Source organism: Ischnura elegans, chromosome 6 (assembly GCF_921293095.1).
Source record: "Ischnura elegans chromosome 6, ioIscEleg1.1, whole genome shotgun sequence".
In the NCBI taxonomy this organism is placed as follows: domain Eukaryota; kingdom Metazoa; phylum Arthropoda; class Insecta; order Odonata; family Coenagrionidae; genus Ischnura; species Ischnura elegans.
In genome coordinates this window covers 86,322,763-86,346,995 of record NC_060251.1, presented here as the reverse complement: position 1 = coordinate 86,346,995, position 24,233 = coordinate 86,322,763, and the positions used below count along the sequence as shown (strand labels likewise).

General features: G+C 42.3%; 2 protein-coding genes across 6 annotated transcripts in view; both read left to right on the top strand.

The window, feature by feature from the left end:
- Positions 1 to 24,233, top strand: part of LOC124161102 (maternal protein pumilio-like) — a 1,117,691-nt gene that overhangs the window by 1,036,036 nt on the left and 57,422 nt on the right. The gene's annotated exons all lie outside the window — the stretch shown is intronic.
- Positions 11,291 to 16,236, top strand: LOC124161103. 2 transcript variants are annotated; one of them, XM_046537307.1, is made up of 3 exons: positions 11,291 to 13,553; positions 13,669 to 13,980; positions 14,052 to 16,236. In XM_046537307.1, exons 2-3 carry the CDS (start codon positions 13,675 to 13,677, stop codon positions 16,188 to 16,190), a joined length of 2,445 nt encoding a protein of 814 aa, XP_046393263.1. In that variant the 5' UTR covers positions 11,291 to 13,553; positions 13,669 to 13,674; the 3' UTR covers positions 16,191 to 16,236. The 2 variants fall into 2 exon arrangements, with proteins under 2 accessions (XP_046393263.1, XP_046393260.1); XM_046537304.1 differs by having other exon boundaries at positions 11,291 to 13,980.

Sequence of the window (24,233 nt, the reverse complement as noted above, 5' to 3'; positions counted from 1 at the left end):
CGAAAGGTTTCCAAGATTACCCCCGGGATTGGACGGTAATGGACGCCCTACTACTATATACGCCCACCCTCCCACCTACACTATTCACTCCTGTATCAACCCACCACGGTTGGTCAAGGTACGCATTACGTCTTCATTCCCAGCGCCCTGCTTCCACTTCTAATAGTTTTCTTTTATTGACATTCTTATTTGGACCTGAGTTTCCACTTCTTATAGTTTTCTTTCATTGCCATTCTCCTGACCTGAGTTTCCTCTCCCGCCGAGTTGTATATATCCCCTCGCACAATGGGACACGTCGAATCAATAGAGCGGGCCTCATCATGAATAAAGCATTTCTATATATCGGTATCCCCTCAAGAACCTTTCCGTTGTCGGGAAGAGGGCAGCCTACTCCTCTATATCTTTTTTTCTCTTTTATCTTCGGCCGCTCAGAAAAAAAAGGAATTTGCCGCAAATGATCGCCCCTCTATACTTTTCTCTTTCTTCCCGAGCGCCTTGAGTTCCTTCTTCGTTTTTTTCTCCCTCTCTCGTCGATTCGAGAAATTTCGCCCACCTCCCTCCCGAGTGACCGATCTGGAGTTTTTCTCCCGCTCCCTTCATCTGCGGAGGAATGCTCTCCGAGGTTTTTCCTACCCAGGGAAAGTTTCGCCGCTTCAAGACCGTTCTCCTCCCCGTGCAAGTATTTCTGTGTTCCCTTCCTACTGGTGTGTTATGACCGTTTAAAATTTTATTGCTCCATTTCATGCATGCAGTGGGAGCATTCCTCGTCTCGGTCATTGAAGTTTCCGAAGTTTCAATGACGAAAGTGAACGTCGGTTGGGGAAGTTTTGGAAATGGAATACGGAATTATATCTTGGCGAAAGGGTGGAGTGAGTGCGTAAAAAGTTGGAGATCATAGTAGCCAAGCATAAGTCTCCGTTGTTTTTCTCCATCCATGTTTACATTATTAGTTAAGCCACATCCTGTAATTGAATAAAGGAGGTGCAGTGATACCTCCTTTTTGGTATCATACCTAAGATTCTGGAGACATTTTGCGTGACTGAATCATGAATAAGGGAGAGTTTTGTGATCATTTCCACGGAATATTTGTAAATTAACTTCTAAGAACTGACCAACATTCGTGCTTCGTTTGACATTCTGAAAATTCATTTTGGTCTTCCTCCGTCTCTTAGAAATATTGTTTAGTTGTTAACTGCCACCATTTTTAGATATTTTCAGTAACGGAAAAACAAGTTCGCTAAACGTGTAGGATTATGAAGTATATATTATTATAGTATTCTACCCGTTAAAGTAGGTTTCCATGGAGTACTAAAGAGTTTCCATGGAGTACTATCTGTAAGCCTCCCTTTCCTTCCAGCTCTGCCTTCTTCAATTCACTGTAAGGGCTACTCCCTCTCAATCTATCTAAAACTCCTATTCTCTTCCTTCCCCTCCCTCGTTGACCTAACATTTTACCCTATAACACCGTTTTCAACATCCCCTCCCCGCTAAGTACTCGCTCCATCCAAACTTTCTGTCTCCTCCGTATCTCATCTAAAAGTTGCCTCTCCTCACCCAACATGCCCAGCACTTCGTCGTTTCTCCTCCTCTTTGTCCATTTCACCTTCTCCATACCCACATCTCGAATGCCTCCAATCTTCTCTTGTCCTCTCCTTAGTGTCCACGTTTCCGCACCGTGGAGACCTACACTCCAGATCAAACTCTTCACTAACCTTTTCTTTAAACTCTTACATAACGATCCTCTCAGAAGCTCCTACCTGTTTATTAACGCCTCCTTTGCTAATGCAATATGAAGTATATAAGACACTTAATTTGTATTTTTTTGTGGATTTGTTTCCTGAAAAATGCTTGGACTCACCTTGTGATTTTTCGCTTTAGGCCTCCCTTCATCCGACCACTTTCCCGCTAAACTTCCAATCTGATTATTCACGTTCTATGCATTTTAAAGGTCACGTCACGAGCGAGTGGCCATGCACCCATTGGTGTTGGGAAGTTATCCTCTAAAATAAATTTCTCAGCTAACATGCATGCAGATTCTCAGCATCCTCAAGGTCTTTTGCAATTGACCCCTTCATGATTACATCCGATTGAGTGAATGTCTTCGGGGCAAGAAATAGTCAGTTTTTTTATTCCCCCTTGCCCTTTCGCATAGCCAATTATGTGAGGCAGCGTTCGCGAAGGTCAGCTGAAACTAGTCGCGGGGTCGTGGCCTAAGGTCTTCGAGTAGCCGTGGTGCCCGGCGTAAGGTCGGCTACCTTCGAAGAAGTCGACGGCGCATGAAGTTCAGGAACATACGGCCGCAGAACTGGAATTATTATTGTTTGCGGAAAGCTCTGGAAGCACGTTCCGTGACGGGATCGCTGGAATGGGGGAGTTGAACGAGTTCTGATCGGTATGGGAAAAGTTTTATTGATGTCGCCGTTCGTACGAGCCTGCGTCTAGGAATCGATCATGAAAACCACCGTAGGGTATTTGCGAGTACAGTGCGCCTTGGAAGAATTTACTCGCGGGACGCGGTATCGTAATTTTCTTACTGTAGTCCACTCATTGCTTTCTACGGATTTCAAATTGTGTCAACTTTCTCATCTTGGTCGTTTTGAATCGTGCGCTAGATAGGTTCGACTCAAACACGCACTATTACGCATGATTATATACTTCACTAGGAATCAGCTGAATATGACCTCTGTTATGATATCAAAGATATTCTTCCTCTCAGTATACCGATCTTGTAAACCATCTGCTCCGTCGTATCTGACCAAGCCTAACCGAGAATATGTGACAGAATTTATCAAAACACAATATTAGTGTGAACCTCGAAGTGACAGGTGGCCCAGGCAAGGAGACTGGCCGCCCTACCCTGAAAGTAGACAATCTGGACTAAAACTAAAAATTTACAGTCATTTGACTTAGTACGAGATGAGCTTTACCCTCACCTAACCAACCTTATCGTCGAATCACTGAGTGGATACCCTCTTCAGCTTGCAAGCTCTCCAGCGCGCTGAAATCCCGAGCGATAGCCGTGGATCACCACTAAACGATAACGGCTCCCCTTGTGCTGAGTGTTTTGTAATGTCGTCCTTTTGTTTTTTGTTTCGACCGCTCACTTTCGCGGACCGCATCTCAGTCGCAGGATCTCTCTAATTCTTCCGACGAATTCAGCGTCGCCGGTACTTTCGCCCGCTCCTCCGCGGTCATTTAACATCTGCAATGCAATTACTGGGCCATCAGCCCCCCTCCTCCCGTCAACCGCCGCTGCCTCCGGCGATCGTCGGCGTCCCTCTCCTCGGAATCCTTCTCGCTACCATTTCCGCAGCATATCGCCCGGAAAATTTCCAGCCTATTTCACCGTTACTCCACCGTCATTTGCTCCTTTTTCCGGCCCAAGAATATCTTCTTCCCATCCTCTCGCTTACCCTCCCCCACTCCTCTCTTGTTTCTTCCGCGCTCCCTTGTTTCTTTCCCTTGTCACCATCTCTCTATTCTTCTTCCGCCGCCCCCTCTTTCCTCTATTCGTCCTAAAACCACGCATTACCTTGCAAGTACGCAGCGTGCGTTCAAGGGGTTCAAACACCCCTGAAATGTTGGGAAGATGGTGTGAATAATTTGTTGTACTCCTCTTAGTGAACAGCCCCATAATATAGCCCGAAGACGAACCCCTCGAAAATTTTTCGGGCTACACCCTTCCCTCCGAACCGCATAACGGCTGTTTGGGGGTGAGATTTCAGCAGAAACAATTTGCTCTGCATTCGATTCTTCAACTAAAGGTATTGTACTGGTTAAGGTATGTTTACCTGGTACAGCATGGTAATCAACGCGGTCGGAGCCCTCTCTCGCATTGGATGTCCCCCGTTATTCATATTTAGGCCTATAATTTTTCATTTTTTGCTCCGTATGGTTTTATGAAAAAAGTATTCAATCTTGAATAAGAGCTGGTATGAGCCTCCACCAAGAATGCATCGCCCCATGGCACACACAATAGTAGTGGATCATACACATCTGTAAAACAGTAGATTTCTAATAAAAATAGCTTAATCATGCGAGTTATAATGCGTCTTATTGGAAAAACGTGAAGGAAATAAAGGGGAAAATAAAACTCGAAAAATAAAAAGGGAAGGAATGCGTATGCCTAAGACCGCACCAGCGATAACAGTATTTTTGGCTTTAGTCCGAGGAAGGAATGAAGTGATGAATATTTCCGTTCTGTCGTCAATTTCTTTCATCATCCTCTGGTTATCCTTACTACCGCATTGCGAAGGAGTATTAATCCCCATTTCGGTACGCAACTTCCACTTTCTAATGATCTTTCTTCGCTCCGCTGGTCGAGGAGTTGGGATTTCAAAAATCGCGATTTTATTTTTGAACAATTATCTTTCCCTCTTATTCTCCTCCTCCAAAGTAAACCCTTTCCTGTACGCCCACTGCTCGACTCGGCAAGGCTTCCCGTTCGGGTCGATTCATTATATTTCTTCATTCACTCTCTCTTGGACGCTATCTTTCTCCCTCTCACGCCCATCCTGTATTGCCGAGAGACCGCATTGTGCCGTGCGGTCACGTCGTTCCTACTAGTTCGCAGTTTGGGTGATGCTAGTTCGGGATAAGATCTCTCCTTTCCCGCAGCTGGCCTTTATCTATCTTCATTCTTACAGTATAAAGATTTATAGTAACGCCCCTTTGTTTTTTTTACCACTTTTGCGTGATCAATTGGATTTTAAGATTTGATGACATAGGTTTATAAAAACAAGAATATTAATCGCAAGATTATTACAAGATTTGTAAAAACATTGGTGTTTTTTTTTAAATCCTCAACTGTTTGAATTTTCACGTTAATGTACTCCATCGGTCATTTATTTTTTTATTACTCAGTTGTTTATAATAAAACCTGATGTTTTTGTTACGTTATTAGTTAGACAAAATTACGAAAACCCAGGCGAATAGTAACTTGCTTAATTTTAAATGGCGATGGTGATTAAATCTAAAAAATATTTCCTTGAACTGTGCACTTTCGATAGAAAAATCTTGTACCAAGGTCTACTTTGGTAAATTTAGTTTTTTTAAGTGCCAGTACATTCTTTTATTTTTTTTTAATTTTATCTTCGTTATTATCCCCAATCTATAGAATCTTTTGCTTAATGGTTTTTGGAACACAATAGAGTGACCAACGTAATGCTTTCGTCCTATTGTTTCCTATGCCTTTCGGATGCTTCATCGCTAGGTTGAATTCCATTATTCACCAAATGGGCCTTCCGGCCGTTAGACGGTTCCCGTAATATTGGATGGATGTTCATGTTTCATTTGTAAATGTATTTCATTCTGACGCTTTACCCATTATGTGCACGTTTCAGTCTCAGGGAATGGATCGGATTATATTTTATGATTGGGAAATAATTTGGATGGTTGATATCAAGCTTTTCAGTGCGTTGATTTTCTTTTAAATTACTGTTTTCAATTTTTAACCAGCATTTCAAAAATGTGAAAGAAATATTGAATAGCGTCACGAAGTGGAAGTGGTCACTTGGATTATATACCACGTAAACACTGCCATTAATCTTGATCTTGTATTGTTTTGACGGGAATGTAACTCACGTGTATACAGGGTGTTTGAAAGTATTCAAATTGATTATCACTGCGGGAATTCTAAAGGATGATCTTACGAATACACCAGGTTATATCCTAAACCTTATATTTTTCTGATTTTGATTACTTTTCGGTGAGGTGGATATTTTAGGTCATGGTTCGTTCGGGGAACTCATATTTCCCTCTTCCCATGGCGTTGTAAGTTGTCAAAAAAATAATATAACTGAGACTTCGGCTTTATTGCTGGGGGTACCCTAAACTTTTTCTTGAGCTTATCGTTGCTCCGAATACTAGTAGTTTGTAGGCTTCCCTCGTCCTTTAAGGTGAATGCGGCTTTCTACTCGGGAGTCAATTTTTTTACGCTTCCCCTCCAAGATAATCGGCGATTGAGAGTCGCCGCGTGAACTTCTTAATTGGCGTACGCGTGGTGCATCTCCTCTCAGCGACCGGATGAGAAATCGCCGCTCGAGAGAGCTGCTCCTCCCTGTATGTCATCCACTTTTAAATTTCCCATCGTTTCTTCATTAATGTCGACAAAAGATTAGTTCTCTGAGTTGGTTATTAATCTGCTCTCTCTGCCACATTGATTGTCATCGAGGAAACTAGAGCGGGCATTTCCAGGTCCTAAAAAAGGTGTCGGTTTCTAGTCTGAAGTTATCGATAGAATCTATCGTCGCCGTCTACCCCAGACTAGGACGGAAGACTTGTTTGAGGAGAGATATTTGCCTCCGACAGCCGATGGATAATATAATTGGATCCACTCTGAAAATAGCTTGTTATCATTGATAAATCAGGAAATGAAGCAGTATTTTTTGTTTTTGTCGATTTTCAAACGGGGGTAGCTCTAAAAGAAAATATCCGCGAACTAGCTGGTGTTGTGGATATTAAAACCACACATAAAATTTCCACCGTGTAATTATAAAACGTAGGGACACGTTATCATATTTTTTGGGTAGGGTACTACGTGGTACTTGTATATACAATTAGCTTACAGTACTCCCTCCGGAAACATTATTCTGTGTAAAAAAAGTCCTTACCTTCAAGAAATCGGCAAAATCGACAACCGTTTTTGTTGTAAACACCGTAGGAAATAAACGACTGATGAAATTCAGGAGTTAATTAGTCGATATCTTCCATCTACACTGAATGTCTTTGTCGAATCGTCGATGTGTGTGTCTCAGTCGATGATGCATTCGATTGATCGATCAATTCCATCGTGGTGTTTGTGCCTCAAGGGTCGCGTTTATCGGGCACTCTCCCACGGACTCTCTTGGAAGCAAAAACGCCGCCGCTGGCGACGTCTTGGCTGATATCCGCGTGCTCAGCGACCCGCGTCCGCCGGCCGACCACTGCTCTGCCGCGCCTTCCGCCCCATCCCACCCCCTTTCTCCACCGGGGGCACCGTTATGGCCGCCACCAAGGGGGTGCATGGCCTCTGCTCGCATCCCTGGACACCTACCTATCTTCCTCACTCTCTCCTTTACCACCTCCATGCCTTCCCTGCTCTCGTACGCAGCTTATGAAAGACATGGCGAGGAAATACGAAAAAATAAAAGCGTAGTAGACGAACTAGAATACCTGAAATGATATACATACAAGGAAATAACATATTTATTTTATTTGTTGAAGTATTCTACCGATTTAGGTAGGTTTTCATGGAGTATTTATGAGGATAACACATATTAGCGGACAGAAAACATGTTGAGAGGAGAGTATGCCGTAAACAAATGAAATTGTGACATGGGTGTAGGGGAAATGTGAGAAGATTTCAATCTCTAAAGAAGCTGCTGCGTAGTAGTTAACAGCAATACGTCCTACTTACCAGTGAACGGCACGCATGTTATGAGGTATAGCTGAGTGATTAGACGTCGATGGTGGTACTTTAGATGATGCTGGCTTAGATGAAGACGGTGAGAGTTAAGCAGGTACGCCCGTGGAAATTCCCTCTGCTGTTGTCTTACGGTGACACGTACTCGGTCCATCACGATTCTAGCGTAAAACGGGGCTCTACGATTTAGAGCTGCCCGCACATGGTGTTCCGTCGAAGTCCGCTCTATCCGGGTCACGCGAGACGGTCCCGTATTTTCTGCCATTTCCTTCTGTTTACGAGTATGGCAGGAATGGTTTAGTGCGAGAAAGAAGTCGTGAAGAAGTCCGAGTGAACGTCACGACTGCGTGAGTGGAAGCAAATGAGAATGTACCTTGTTAATCGCGGCCAAATAAAAACAAACACCATCCCAGGTCCATAAATATTGTATAATATCAATATATAGTAATGTAAACTCTATTCCCATGTCAACTAACCCTAAAATATGGAGGAATACGTACGTATTACGATAGTGCGTATTAGTGGAGGAATTTGTTTTTAGGAGTTTTTTCTTGCTCGATAAACTGACGCTACGCTCTTTCTTTTGTACCGGAACGTTTTGATTTTTCAAATCACATATATTCGCTCAAAACATAAAGTTTGTTGGTGCACTTAAATAATCAGCATTCAGTCATAATGTCTGCTATAGAAAGAAGTCTTTTCCTGCTGATTCTAGTGTCTTGAAATGGTGAGTAAACCGTTTTCACAATATTCCTCACCAATTCCATCCTCTGAATCCACGTGGCCTTACTCAACTGTGGAATATTTAGTAATGGGTCCGGAATCACTGCGAGCCCACCGCGCTTCGTTGGTAAAAAGGCGAAGAAGGTTAAGGTGCTATCATCAAGTGTTTTAACCTTGCGATTAATTTCCTTTCTGTACGCGAGAGACTTATAACAAGAATGGCGCTCAATTGTTTCATATGACCACTGAGTAGTTTTTAATTGTAACGGCTGAGAAATGGGGTCGAGTGTTCGTGCTGAAATTGCTCGAGATGACAATTCAAGACGACAAAAAAGCGGCTTCTTTGTTGCCTGCAGAGAGCATCTCCCATCATTACTTCCTCATTCGTGGGCACGTCCGTGTCCGTGGACACCCCAGTTTCGTGGGCCGTTATAGCGGGAGGGGTGACTGCCCCGCGCGGTCCCGCCCCACGAACTTGGCGCCAAACAGTGAGGCAGTGCTTGTAACGGTGTGGTTGTGGCGTGGAGAAATCATTCCTGCCTCTGATCGCGTAATACTCAGAGCAATATATTTCTGTGACTCACGATTCACTGCTTCCAAACAAAGAATACTCGGTATCATTCGGGTGCCATCAACGGGTCTCACGATGGGTGAATTTAATGGTAAATTAATTTTTTTATAAAAAAAAATGTAAGGCTGTCCTCACCGTGATAATATTTTCAGCGTCCAGAATGCACTCCATTTTTAATGCGTACGTATTCGAAATTAAAAAGCGAGAGATATTTTATTCATTCATGTGTCAGGAATTTTCGAGATCAGCCTTCCTTTTGAGCCAGCCCTGAAGAGTATTCGCATTGTAAAAGATGTAATATTCTGAAATGTTGGTTTTCGTCCTGTAGTTCTGGTTGGAATTTTGTCATTGTATATTCCGGGTGCGGATTATCAGTGTTGCAGATGCATTGACCGTTATAATCCAGATCTCTTCGTGTACACCGGTAGACAATCTGTCATTAAAATAAGCTCGTTTTTATCCTGATTTTATGCGAAAATCCATCTATTTTCAAGTGTGCTTGTTTCTAAACCTCTAACTCTAGTTAACTTTTTTGATGACCGAAAGTCCCCAAGATGTAGAACTGTGACTTGGGTCGAAACTTCACATGCCTTGGTATCATTGATGATCCATTGTAATGTGGCAGATCGTGCGGTGCCGCCCTGTCGTAAAAAGTTGGTCGGGAGGGAAGGCCTTTGACCGTGATAGTAAGAGTGGACCTCCTCTTCATTGCTTTTTCGCTTGATTGCGGATTGCAGCCGGGAGATGAGTGTCGGCACTTCGATTAAAACCAGTTAGTCTCCGTCGCAGCGAGTGCGTCATCGCTGCTCTTCAACTCGGCAAAAGGTCAAGATGTCTGGACAACCCCCTCGGGAGACAGTTACGATTGCGGATTGCTTCTGTGAGGAATACGTGAATTGGAAGTGGAGGCGATTAATTCTATCCGAATATGATTCACGTGATGTCTTGTTTTTTGCTTTCAATGGATTAATTGCCATTAATCCTGGCACAGGGACTATAATTTTAACCTTTGATGAAGTTTCCAGTGCATGATTTATGAGGGAGAATAGCTTGCGTTATCGCATTTGTATGAGGATGGACCTTCCTTGACGACGTAGTGTGGAGTAGCCTATGTTCAGGACAGCGTGTTATTTATTAAGCTGCATGATGTGTTTAAATTGTCGTGCATTCTCTCTGAGGGCCGTAGGGTATGAAATTACGGAACGAAAACTACGCGTTGTGCCTCTTCCAGGGTTCCCACTCAACCGTGAAAACCTTAAAACCGTGAATTAGCCGTGAATTTCCTCTACCGTGAAAAAACCGGGAAATAGCCGTGAATTTCGTCTTAAAACCTTAAAAATATCTCAACCTTGATAATAATACCTTCCCAGAAATTTTCATCTTCGTTCGTAGCTAGCGCACTTCTATTCATTGTGGCGAGCATCGTCGCATGCGGTCGCATCGGTCAGAAAAGCGTGGGAACGAATGTTGCCTGAAGAAAAAAAAAACATCTTTCCCCAGCGCAGGCCTTTTCTCTCCCCCTCCTGAAATATGACACCACTTCTCATCAGCTTGTTTACTTTCCTCAAATGGCTTGGTTTCCCCTCCCTCGGTCACTGCTTAGTCCCCCTTCCACCCAATTAGCCTTCCCACTAGCTGCAGCGACCACTTTCGAAACTAAATCTAGATGGCCATTGTGTCGAAAAATTTTAACGTTTATTCAACACCCTCAATCCTATGACTGGAAGACCGCTAGCCTTGACAACCTGCCATGCGCTGTGGACACTACGCTCCCTGCGTTTGAACAGGGTGACAGCGAGCTTTCGGCGTGACGTTACTAATTCTCGCGCATTGCGGCCTTGAAAACGAGAGAAGATTTCCGCTTATGGCAACACAGCATTACACGATTGTCGCATGCGTCGACCTGGAACTTGCCAGTTTTACGTCGCAACCGGAAAGTTTGTGTGGAGTTATTTACTGTCGTTGGTGATCCAGTTCCTCCGCTTTGTGCTATCTAAGGTAATGCTGTTTGTTTGTGTCGTTAAAGCCTCAATGCCGTCGCGATATAAACTGCTACATAGTCTCACGAATACAAGGATCAAAAACTTTGCTATTTCCTTGATCCTTGTATTCGTGATATTATGGATTTCCACCAAGTTACGCCCTCTACGATTAATTATGCTACATAGTCGTTCCATTTTTCCCAGAGCAACGGTAAGAAGGGAACATGATTTGCCTCTGATTAGAGAGATCGATTCAGTTTTGGTTTCAGAGTATTACAATAGCAGAGGAAAGAAGTCATTACACTGCCGCTTTCAAAAGAAAGTTATACGGTGGAACCTCGATCTATCGTTCCCGCATTGATCGTTCGCCGTTTCTGGTCCCAAATAAAGTTCCTTATAGACAATTTAATTTTTTCCCGCATCTATCGTTCCCCGAAGTATCGTTTCTCGCATTGATCGTTTGAAGATCGCGGTTCCGACGCAGAATTTTCCCGCATCCATCATTTGACGAAAATGAGACGAAATAAATACAATGTGTCATTTATGGCTAATAACGACAAGCACGTAGTTGGAATCCTCTCCAAGAGATGGAACTACCATTGGGAGAACTAGGTTGGGACAAGTCAGGAAAGTCAGGAAAGTCAGGAAATAGTCAGGAAAAAAAGTTTTGGTCAGGAAAATCAGGAAATCGTCAGGATGAGCGCCCGAAGAGTCAGGATGGATCGGATTGTGTGCCTTTTGCTGTGCCGCCGGCCACCGCACGCCGCACTGGCGGCAAGCGACAGCCGCAAGATGAGCCGAGAACGCCCGCGCCGCGCTGTCTCACCGCCTCCCTTCCCCTCGTGCTAACCCGTGCCGAACTGGGCTGCCGCCTTCACCGCCGAAGCAAGGAGTGCTGGCGTCGCTCTGCCTGCCGCTGCATGGCAAGGTTCTCGCATGTGTTCTAGCAATTCACCGCTTTACACGACGCAATTTTGATTGCGCCTTCGCACGTACGTCAGACTGCGCAATTCCGTGTACCGTGTAAAACGGCCTTTAGACACTCTTAACCCTCTCATGCATGCATGCATGCATGAAATCCTTTGGAGTAATCAAAAAATAAAATAAACATGTGACGAGTGCAAAAAGTGAAAAGGGTTGAAATTTTACATCGCTTGCTGCAGCGGTTCCAATTAGGCAAACGTTTAGCAAATAATTTAGACTATTGAAAAGGAACCAACTTCAATATTGAGCTCAGAGAGAATTCAGAAGAGTCAAAGCATTTTTAGAAAATTTCTAGAAAACATTCAGCAATGTGAGTCACTTAAAAATAACGATCATTGATTATAAAATAAATTTTGAAATTACCGATTGCTAATTCAGATGCACTATAATTGAATTCATATGCCTACTTTTAAAGCTCCTCTCGATCACCCGTCAGGTATGCTATCAGCTAAATAAAACTAAAACACATATATGCATATGCTTTTCACTAAGGATGACCATGTCATTGCAAAACGCTATTTTCTCACCATGCGTCTTGTCGTTCATTATCATGCTCTGGAAAAATTAGTTGATAATTGAGAATAGAGAAAAGTATAAAGTCTGAACGCAATGAAGATTACCAATAAATCTGGAGCAAAGTATCAATACCTGAATTAATGACTTTTGATCGGATAACCAGGCTAAAATCTCAAAAGTAAAAAGAATCCTTCACTTGGAAGAGGTTCTGATTCAATACAGTTGCAAGTACATATGACGTGAAAAGAAAAAAAATTGAAACGGTTTATCCTAATTTACCTTAGAAGTTTAGCAAGACTACCAATTTATAGCTTGTTCGAGTGAAGGAATAATTACCATAAAAAATATAGGTTTCTATCATGCGATTTACGATCTTTCCCGTGATGCCTGAGAAATATTTTTAATGCGCTAAAATATTTTTGAACTTCAATTATCACATGTTATGGGTTATTCTGCTCAGCCATTGCCTGGAAAATTGCTCTGTATTATTTAATGGCGTACAAAATAATAAAATTACAACTAGTTTTTAGTCTCACGTCTAGAAATGAGGTTGAATGATTTCTTACAATGGGGATACAGTGGAGGTCATGCCTTTCGGGTTGATGATGTAAAAACATAATTGTCTTTGCACGAATAAGTATGTTAGGTAATTTATCTCAAAAGTGGAAAAAAATCTAGCTTATCACATGTGATAGGAGCATCGCAAATCTTGTACATCACTTCTTTGGTATATATACATATTAATTTTGACCGATTCACTTTCAGCGATATTTTTTTAACGTGTGAGGGGTATTAAGAGGTTGTTGGTGCCGATTTGTATATCCATGAAATAAAAGGATTCCTAAATTCAAGTGCCCACGTGTAGTATGAGACGTTTCGTCCAGCTTTCTTCGTTTCTGACAGTTTGAGCACGTCGCCACTGTATAGCGGGAGGCCGGCATACACGGCAGTGTAACGCGCTCTTCTTCCACAAAAAGTCATTTTATCATTTGTGGACTACTGAGACCATTAACGGAGAAAGCGCAGGAAATATTGACTACATTGTGTTGAACGCATGGCGACGCAGCGTCTCAGGAACCTTAAATGAATTCTGTACTACCATACGACAATGCAATAGCAAAGTTGCATTGGGTCGTCTGTGACATAGTAGCGGCTTGGTAGGCTCATGCGCAGAAGCGAGTGAGGCAACCTTAGGCTCTAAACCTTGGCTCCACGGTCGCTCCTTTTCCGCGCCTTTCCCCCCACACCCCCCGCCATCCCACGCGCTCCCCGGGTCTACGCCCGCGGCGGGTCAACAATAACAGTGCGACGGTGACGAGTCCGGACGAGTCGGTGTGCCTGGAGAGCAGCGGAGGTTGCGTTTTCTTCATTGAAGGTAGGCTGTCACGAATATTAGCAAACTCACTGTCGTGTTATTTTATCCACTCCATTCGACTATTCATTGAAACTTAATGGTGCTGTAGTTCAAAATGAGATTGTATTATTTTCAGACCCGAATGCTGAGGCCCATTTCGTCTCTAGTCATGGTCGGGGGAAAGCAGACGTATTGGAACGAGGATTGGTCAAAGGAGCTTCATTTCAGCTGCTTCTCACCAAAGACTTCGACTGCATTAAAGCATGGATTGCCAGAAGGAAAACCAACATCTTTCTACTGCTCGGTGTGCTGCAAGACGAATCAACTCGGCAACATGGGTCGCGGTGCCCTGACTAAACACCTGTCATCAACCCACCACAATACTGCCGTCGAGAACAAGAAGAGCTGTTACGGGATCAAGATATTTTGTTTGCCTTCCGCTAAGAAGGTAAGTGATGGTGAGTTATTTGTAAAATCTTCGGGGTTTTCTGGTTCTCTACCCCAGCCTGATTTTTGTAGGTGACTACAGCAACTCCCTCTACCTCTACATCCGCGTCGGTGAACCCCACGGCGGCGGCACCTGGTTCCTCAGCATCGGGTGGGACTGCAGAAGACCCTCGGGACGATCCCGATGACCCCACACCAGCTTCACCTGCCTGCACATGTTCATGCCCATGTGCGCGATGTACCAACGAAGTTATCGCCGTCCCGAAGACTGCTGGTTTGCAAGGTCTTAACACCTGGTTAATGAAGCAAGATACTACCAAAGCTGAGATTTTGTGGTGTATCTATTGTGTAACGAGCCATACTTCTTTGTCTTCTGGGGGCAAGGCAGTGCAGTTATTTCCCACAATGTTCCCAGATAGTATGATTGCTGCAAAAATGGAATTGGGTCGGAACAAAATCGCCTATTCACTTGTACATGGTTTAGCCCCACATTTCCATGATGTTATCACATCTAAGTTAACCAAACTGGATTTTGTGGTAGTTTTATTTGACGAGAGTCTCAATAAGTGTAGCCAGAAGACTCAAATGGATCTTGCCATTAAATTTTGGTGTGATGATCAAAATGAAACGGTGACGAAATATTATGATTCAGTGTTCCTGGGTCGCTCAAGGGCGACTGATCTCATATCGGCATACTGCACAGCAATTCCTAGAAGTGTGCAGTCTCATGTGCTTATGGTTGGCATGGATGGCCCGAATGTTAATGTCAAGTTCCTGAAAGATCTCCAGATTTATATGAAAACAGAGTTTGGTGAGGATGAGCCACTGCTGCTGCTCATGGGGTCCTGTGGTTTGCACGTAGTTCATAATTCCTTCAAAGAGGGGGTTAGTAAGTGTGGCTGGAATATTGTCATGTTTCTCAGGGCCTTATACAATATATTTAAGAATGTGCCTGCCCGTCGCAGTAAGTATACAGAGTGGACAGGCTCTACTACTTTCCCAAATAAGTATTGTGCAGTGAGGTGGTTGAATAATGCACCTGGTGCCGATAATTGCATCAAAATATTGCCAAACGTAAAAACTTTTATTGAAAAAGTGAGAACTGGACCTGAAGAGGATAAAATAAAATCTGCCGGCTTCTTGTATGTTGCAAAAGCTGTTGAAGATAAGATGTTGGGGCCTAAGTTAGCCTTCTTCTCATATGTTGCAAGACTTGTTGAGCCATTCTTGACTACTTATCAAACCAATGACCCAATGGCGCCGTTCTTGCACACGGACCTGTCGAACTTAGTGTCGAACCTGCTTAGACATTTTGTCAAGAATGATTATGTAAATCGAAAGTCAGATGTATGTAAAGTTGACATTACCAATGAAGACAATCTGATTCCTGTGAAGAACTTCAATTTTAGTTTTTCTGTAAAGGACGCTCTCAAAAAAGTACAAGTATCTACTCCAGAAATGCTGAAGTTCAAGGAGGAGTGTGTGCTCCTGCTGAAGGCTATGGTTAGTAAAATTCTTGAAAAGGCTCCCTTGAATTACAAACTCTGCAGAGCCATAACTTTTTGTGACCCAGAACTGATTTCACATTCCAAAACTGCCGTTTCTACTCGACTGAACGGCTTCTTGGAACAACTGCACAGCCGCAATTGGCTTCCTGCAAGTGAGTGCGACACTATTTTGTCTGACTTTAAGGTGCTCTGTGACAAACAAGTATTTGCTAACGCCTGTCAAGAATATGATCGTCAGAGGCAGAGACTAGATCATTTCTGGAGAGGTATCTGGGATCGTTATAAGTGCTCAGATGGTTTAGTGAAAGTGATTAAAATGGCTCTGATCATAAGCCATGGCCAAGCTTTCATCGAGCGTGGCTTCTCCATCAATAAGGAGATAATAGTAGAGAACCAATTAGATATGTCTTTGGTGGCTCAGCGCCAAGTGTACGACTCAGTCAACGCTGCTGGTGGCGTAGAAAACATAAAAATATCTGCTGAAATGATCAACAGATTTCGGCACGCGCGCTCCGAGTATGAAGAAGCAAAGAAGCAGCGCCGATCTGAGGACGCTGAGGTCGAAAAAAAAAGGACCCATGAGAAGATGATTGGAACTGAAGTTAAGGAGCTTCAAGCCAAAAAGATGAAAGTGTTAGCATCAAGCCAGAAGGAGGCTGATGCCATTGATGAAGAAATAAAAAAGTTGACTGGTACTTTCTAACTTAACAATGGAGTTTCTAACTTAGACAATTTGTGAAGTGCACTTTAAATTAATAGTGATTTTTTTGTTCACCAAGTTTTTTTTACTGTTTTGACTAATGATTAAGTCACAGTGATTGCTAGTCCAAAGTGGCCATATTTTGTTTGGAAAGTCAATATGAAAGAACTATGATAATTTGTGAAGTGTACTTAAAATGAGGAAATAGTGATTTTTTTGTTCACCTTGTTTTTTTTACTGTTTTGACTAATGATTAAGTCACAGTGATTGCTAGTCCACAGTGGCCATTTTTTGTTTGGAAAGTCACTATGAAAGAACTATTATTATGTGTGAAGTGTACTTAAAATAAGTAAATTGTGATTGTTTTGTTCACCTTGTTTTTTACGGTTTTGACTAATGATTAAGTCACAATGATTGCTAGTCCACGGTGGCCATATTTTGTTTGGAAAGTCACTATGAAAGAACTATGATAATTTGTGAAGTGTACTTAAAATAAGGAAATAGTGATTTTTTTGTTCACCTTGTTTTTTTTTTACTGTTTTGACTAATGATTAAGTCACAGTGATTGCTAGTCCACAGTGGCCATTTTTTGTTTGGAAAGTCACTATGAAAGAACTATTATTATGTGTGAAGTGTACTTAAAATAAGTAAATTGTGATTGTTTTGTTCACCTTGTTTTTTTTACTGTTTTGACTAATGATTAAGTCACAATGATTGCTAGTCCACAGTGGCCATATTTTGTTTGGAAAGTACCAAAGTACCTAACGTGTAGTACTGTACAGTAGTAACATTTCTTGTAAGTTTTTCTGATATTACAATTAAAAAATACTGAAGTGTTGCATATTTTGAGCTATTTCCTTGTATATGACCTCTTATGACATCTTTCTTCATGCGTTAAAACTTATGGCGAACGCTAGAAAAAGTCAGGATATATCAAGATTTTGGTCAGGAAAAAGTCAGGAAAAGTCAGGATGGGAGGAAATTGAGATCTTGTCCCAACCTAGGAGAAGCTCAGTGCCGTGGGAAAGTAACATTAGCGCATTTCCCAAGAACCTATATCCCCCTCCATTCACCATTCGCCTCCCCCCTTCTGACGCTTTCCTCTTCTTCAAAATAAAAACAGGTCCCAGCTCGCGCAGGGATCTTATTACGAAGACCTTAGCTTCGAAAAAAATATCGAGTTACACGAGAACAATAGAAACGTGTTTCGCGCTCCCCCCTCTTCTCACCAACTGACCTTTTTCAGCCTAACTGCTTCGAAGTTCCCAGTTTATGGAGGTCAACTGCTGCATGAATCACCTATTAGCCCAAAAGGTATCTAACAATGATATTCAGTAATTGCTATTATGCTTTTATTAGATTGAAATGTTAGTAATTTGCACGTTAAAAAAAAACGAGACCACACATGACGTATTTTAAGCAAGGAAATGGATGGAAAAATACGATGGTGATTTTTGGCGAAACGCGATATCCTCGTAGCTGAGCTTACGGCAGTTAATTCGGCATTTTGTTCCGAAAACATGATACCAGGTTGTTATCAGTTATCAATTTACGAGCTATACTACTACTATTAGTCTCACTTATCAGAGTTACTGACGAAGGGATATCTTCTCAGGATTTTTGTTTCTCCCTACTAACAATCCGAATTCATCTGATCATCTGGCCCTACGCTAATTAGAAAAGAATGGGCATCTTTAGGGTAAAAAATTTCATGGCGCAGTCCTATGGTCACGCTTCGCCCTCTGCAGTGTGCTCAGCGTACCCCCGTACGCGATAGCATCAGTTCCGAACTTCACCTCGTACGAGTGGTTCCCTACTTTCCGGGGTGGCTGGACTTCGAACCACCGAGTGTTATTCCATGTGGGTTTAATAAAGTCATTTTCACTAGTTTAATTTTAGTCGTCTTCCGACCATGGCCCCTCCGAAGAAACTATTGAGAACTTTAAGAGATGGACTGGAAATAATTGAACATGAAGAAAAGAATCCGGGCTAGATGCGCGTGAATATTGCAGAGCGCCTTGGGTTGTCCGCTAGCACATGACGGTAGGGGTGGGGGTAGAGTGAGCTACCTGGAGAAAATAAGTAGAGATATGAAGGCGAAGATCCAGGTGGGCGTGCCGCTGACGATTAACGCAACATTGTTCACGCTTTACACACTACCTCAATTGTATTAAAAATATATTCATTAGACAGGAACAAAAAATTCAAGTAATTGACTATTTTTGGCCTTCGTGATCCATCTCACAACCAGTCACTGCACCGGCGAATGCGGTTGTTTTAGGCACAACATGCACATTGCTCTCGTGAATACGTGTACTGGAAATGGTGTTTGATGGATAAGAATTTTTACATCTGACTGAAATCCATAATAGCAGTGTAAATGCCGAGTGGAGAGCAAACATTCAGAATTTTGAAAGAGACATGGGTCGAATCAACAATATGACGTATGTATCTTGATAAAGTACTACTATTCCTGTTATTATCTAAAATATTGTTTTGAAACCTTTAATGAATTTCTTAATTACTCGCCAAAATCCTGCGTTTCCTGGGACATAGGCAATCTAGCAAAAAAATTAAGCATTGATCGTTTTTCCGCATTCATTTTATAATCGTATCGTTATTAATAAAGAAAAATTGTCCCCTAGTGGAGTTCCAAAAAAGGAGGGTAGTCTTAGAACCGTGTCCGTCTTAGATTCGTGCTAATACGGTGTATGAAATTGATTTTCGATTTATTATGTTCTATTAACAATTTTCATAAAATATTTTCCGCTGAATAAGAAAGAACCAATTTATTATATTCTATAAACAATTTAAATAAAATATTTTCCGTTAAATAAGAAATATTGGGGTGGGGGAAATTCGGTTACTGTGCAGTAATAACAACGTGCGCAAAAAACAATCTCTCAGCGAGGAATTAAAAAAGGACCTCGAGTGTCCGGACGGAAGAAGGTCCGAAGGGTATTCGGCGTCCGGGCAAGAGCGCGGTTGGGCTGGTCCTTTAGTCGGCCCTGAATTTTGCAAACGATAGATCACGTCATAACAGATATCACTTTTCATTGCGGCGTTAACATTCACGGCGTTTTTCGCGTACGTTAATTTTCTGTTGATATACGGCCAGTGATTTTCTTATTGTTGGCTTATTAACGGACCGTGAATTTAGCAAAATTGAGACCGTGAAAACCTTAAAAAAACCGTGAAAACGTGAAAAATAACCGTGAAAACCTGGAAAAAGCCGTGAATTTCATTGTTCAGGTAGAGTGGGAACCCTGCTCTTCGTATGAACGTATAAACTCCCCATTGCTCCTTCGGCATCCCATAACATTATAGGAGCGTGCTTTTTGGTCTCATTCCATCCGTAAGTGTGCGTTCCTGCAACTGAAGGTGCATGCTGCTCCTCGGAATGCATTCTGTAGCCGACATACCAGCGTCTCGTGTGAAACTTAGGCTCCCCTAGGCTACTGCGCATGTCTGTATAAACGTAACGGACGTAAACCGGCACTGCCTCTGATACGAAAAAAATACTGTCCAAACTTCCTGTTTACTTCCCTAAGGTACATCCTGAGCGATTGCTAAGTATACTCACCATCAAAGCCAAACAAACCGTTAAGAACACAAATATATTGATTTTTGGGGTCTTCGCTCTCATTATATGAAGCTATTTCAAATGATCGAAGCATCCATGAAACATAAATAAGTTTTTTGTTATTACCTTTTCATCCTTTATTTAGTATATTGACGCATTTCCATCTTGTTTTTAGCGAAATTTATTGGAGAAACTCAGGAATACCGCTTTGACACTTCCGCTTTGAGAATGGGAATAGTACCGTTTCTAGATTACTGAATATGAAGTGAGGAAATGTTCTCCCTTGTTTTAGGATAATTTTCCCATGTTTTGCATGTCTTAAGTATCCCTTGCTGTTTGTCATCTCCCACTTCTGCAAACATGAAATTCCCTTGGGAATACTAGCGGTGAATCTTGAGATTTATGACCCGTAACTTCACAGGCTTCCGCTATGGTTATAATTTATCACTCCCCTTTGCCATTCGATAGGTGTGTTGCCACGATTTGCTGTCCACTTTGGTGAGAGGCAAGTATTTTCCATCGACGCAGTTCCCTGACCGTAAAGAAGACGGAAGTTTTGAAGTGTTACTCTCTCTTCGTTTAGAACGCCATCGTCACGTTCTTACGGTATAGTAACACGTTGAGAGTCCTTATCGGGAACTGCAATGGGCTCGGGAAAAGGAAATAATTATACCTGCCCTGTCAGAGAGATTTAAAAATCGAAACTAATATCACGGTTAATATCCTGGAATTAATGGAAAAATTATTAAAGTCAACTGTAATTCATTCGCATTGTACATTCGGTTCTTGGGGAAATAAATGAGGTGATTAAATTGGAGGATAAATACGAAAAGAGAATAAGGAAGCACTCATGAAGCATTGTAAGCGTGATGCGAGGCAGAAAAAAAGAGACCCCAACTCATAATGGCAGAGAAACATGTTTTTTTCTTTGAAAAATGTGTGTAATCTTAATATGGATATTTGCTGTAAGAAACTATTTATAATTATATAAATAACTTTATAAACTATATATCCATAAAATCTCGAAAAAAATCCGTAATATTGCACGTGGAAAGGTTTTGACAAGTTGCTTCACTACTAAGTTGTAGCTCAAGAGTATGAATGAATAAAAATGAACAAGGCTGTGAATGGAAGGAGTCCACGAAAGAATGGGAGACTGCATGAATACTTCCTGAATACTCCATGCAAACTTACTTGAATCTGTTTAATATTGTAATAATACCCGCGTCGGTGGCGGCGGGGTACAGTCCTCGCCTGTTAATCTGAAAGTCGCGGGTTCAAGTCCCGCCTGGGTAGCTTACCCGTAGCCAGGGCAGGGATGTTTGTGGTCGTCCATTGCTATTTGTTGTAGCCTTCCGATTTGAAGGCCAAATAGTGCTGTTTTCGGATTGATGAATGTAAACGAATAAAATAATAAAACCTATGTACGAGTGCCTTGCCGTTGGGGTTTCAGGGTTTTTTTTAAATTCTGTATGTAAATCATGGAAAACGAAAATGGAAAGTTTGTGTGAGCTCTGCTAGTAGGAGCTGGCGCGCGGGAGTGAGGGTCGCGGGTTGCAGCCATCCTCCCCGCCACCGTGTCCTCCTTCCGGGAAGAGTAAACGGTCCCGCTGCCCAATTGATATTCCATCCTCTCCGCCGCCTTTGTCGCTCCGTTGGGAGATGAAAGTCCCCGCTCCCGGCCAATTACGGGTCTTATTAACCCGCCGCCGTCCTCCCGCTACTATAGTTCACCTTTCCACCCACGCTCCCAACCCTCTACCCCCACACTAAGGCCCTCCCCCCCCATTTTCATTTCCTCTCTCGAATTTATCGATCGATCCAAATCGACCAGCTCGTGAAATCCCCTCCTCCGGACCATCTATCCTTCTCTCTTCTTGGTCTTTCCTTCCTCCTTTCTCTCCCCCTTTCATCATCTCTCCAGATCTGTTTTTTTCATCCCCAATCCGTCCCGAGCCTTGAATTGCCGATTCATCTCCCCCCAACCTATACTCTTGTCCAGGCTGGCCACCCACTCGGGAAAGCCCCTTAAAAACCTTCAATTTACCGAGAAAAGTACTCTTAAACTACCATAAATTACTGCAAGGAACGAGAGAAAGTTTCGCTATTTTAAAACACGAGAGCAGATAAATGAAGAATTTGTCCTAAAAGGTTTTTGTCTACTTTAACTTTCGTATCGGTGAATTACGTATAAGTTTTTATTTTGCCCACTTTTTAATTGCGATATTTGTTATTCACAATGCATGTCTATGCATATCGTCATTGTCAGGTCGATCAAGAGGTGGGCAGTACGAACAGTTTACGTAATTCATCCATCATGTTGTTACACTACATCTCGTCTGTTATAGTTGGACTTTCGTGTCGTTTTGTTAAGTAGAATGCCTTGGAATCCAAAGAAAAGTTCATATACCCTGAGTTCTAAAATAACTGCACTGGTGATGTAGCTACTATCGCTTTGAACCCATTCATTTCAATCGATTATTATATTTTATGAGATTGATAGCCAGTCCCGATGTTTTTTGACCATTTCATGATAATTTATAATTTTTACTTAGCACAGAAAGTGCCAAATTCCACGGAGGAAAAGAAACATTTGCCTTGGCTAGGATACGAGCCCTGACCTCCCGCATTTCGGGTATCTCTTTTAAGGTAAATCATCGGCTAGCCTGTGGGTATTCCTTGAATTAGTTCAGAAAGAAAACTTTAAAAAATCGCTGCAAAATATATAATATAATAGCGGGAAAAAATGAAAATGGGTATTTCCAAATAACCGGGGTAAGCTCGGAAATTTTTTGGCGAGGAAATCAAGGCCAATGATTTTTTCTCTGTGGAATTTTCGCACTCGGAAATTTTGTCTGTGACTCGAGTGGCCAGCCTGCTTCTTTCGTACCCGCGGTCCCTCCACCCTCACCGTATTTCCTGTCGCACACCGTTGTCTTTCTTCCCTTCTTCTCTCTTCCCGAAAATCCCAACATGGTTGTGCAACTCTGCAGACCCTGCGCCCTGGTAAGGGAAGCACTCGGAATTATTATTTCTTTATTTTTTTTGTCTTTTCAAGAGGATTACTTCGGAAGCTATTAAGGAATCGAACGAATATTGTGCAATTGTATACTCGCCATTCCGGGAGACTGTTTGAATGAGGCGATATTTCTTTTTTCAAGTTACGCGATTGGTAGTCCGCCATTTTTTATTTTAAGGTTAGAAATGATGGATTTCAATTAGGTTGGAGTGGGCTTGGGGTGCATGCTGAACGTGTCATTCTGATGACGGGAGATCTCGTGGGACTAATCTCGGAGAAGTGGAATAACATTTTGCTCGAAAATGGAGTTTCTCCGAGAAATGCTACTCAAGTAATAAATAAATATACCATTGCTATTGTGTCTGTTGGAAATGGTCCGTTTTATTACTTGGAAGAGAAGGGCCATCGTAGATAAGTTTGATAGTTTACTGTTAAACACTCGGTTTGCTTTTTATGTTACAACTAGTATAGCTTAATTTTGAGATTAACATTTAGGTTTAGGAAAGAAATTTTTAACTAAGAATAGAGTTATATTTAGACGAAATAATTGAGAGTGAAAGCAATCGACTCGAGTGGTGCAAATGAGATGTTGCATGAGAGTGAGCAAATTTGACTGTTTTATGTTTCGGTTTGGAGTGCAGAAAGCGTAGAAATTGCTTCATGGACATTATTTCGAGGTACTCTATTGCACTACAGTCCGAAAATGGGAAATCAGCTTATGCAATTAAATTCATTGTGGCTTCGGTGGTTCACATTCCATACAGAATGTGGCGGAGAGTCAATTTTCCGGAGCGAATTCACTTTTGACGCTGCTAAACCCACTGGTAAGCCGCCTTCTACGCCGCAGGGATGAATTTGTGGCTCTGGTCATCCCGGAATGATTTTTTTTGCTCGCGATCATATTTTTTTATCGCGCTTGGCTCGAGAGCCAGGGAATGATATGGAAAAAAAGCGAAGGGTTTCGCCATCACTGCCCAGCACTCGACCATTCATCACCCTCGAACCCGAGAGCGAGTCGATATTTAACCTCCCCCGCACCTCCGTATGTGCCGATTTGGCTCAAAATTATTCCGTGCATATTTATTCCCACTTTCTCTCTCTTGAGTTGGGGATGCGAAGGCGATCAGAATGGTGGGTGGATTTAAAGAGGGGTTTATACCTCGTAGTTACTGCTATAGAAGTCGACTGTTAAAGCTCGACTCGTATACGTGTGAACAACGACTGTGGAGCATGGCGAAGTGAGCACGATTGAGGCCTTGATGCGATCTACTGGGTAAGTTGAAGGAATTAAACTTTGAGCGCAGAGTCGATGGTTATGGATGTATCGTAAGTGGTAAATGTTGATATTACTCCGCAGGCAATTAAGATAACTTCAGATGGCTTTTTTCTATGTATTTGTTACTGGGGATCAATTGCCTAATCTTTAAACTCTAACATAAAGATC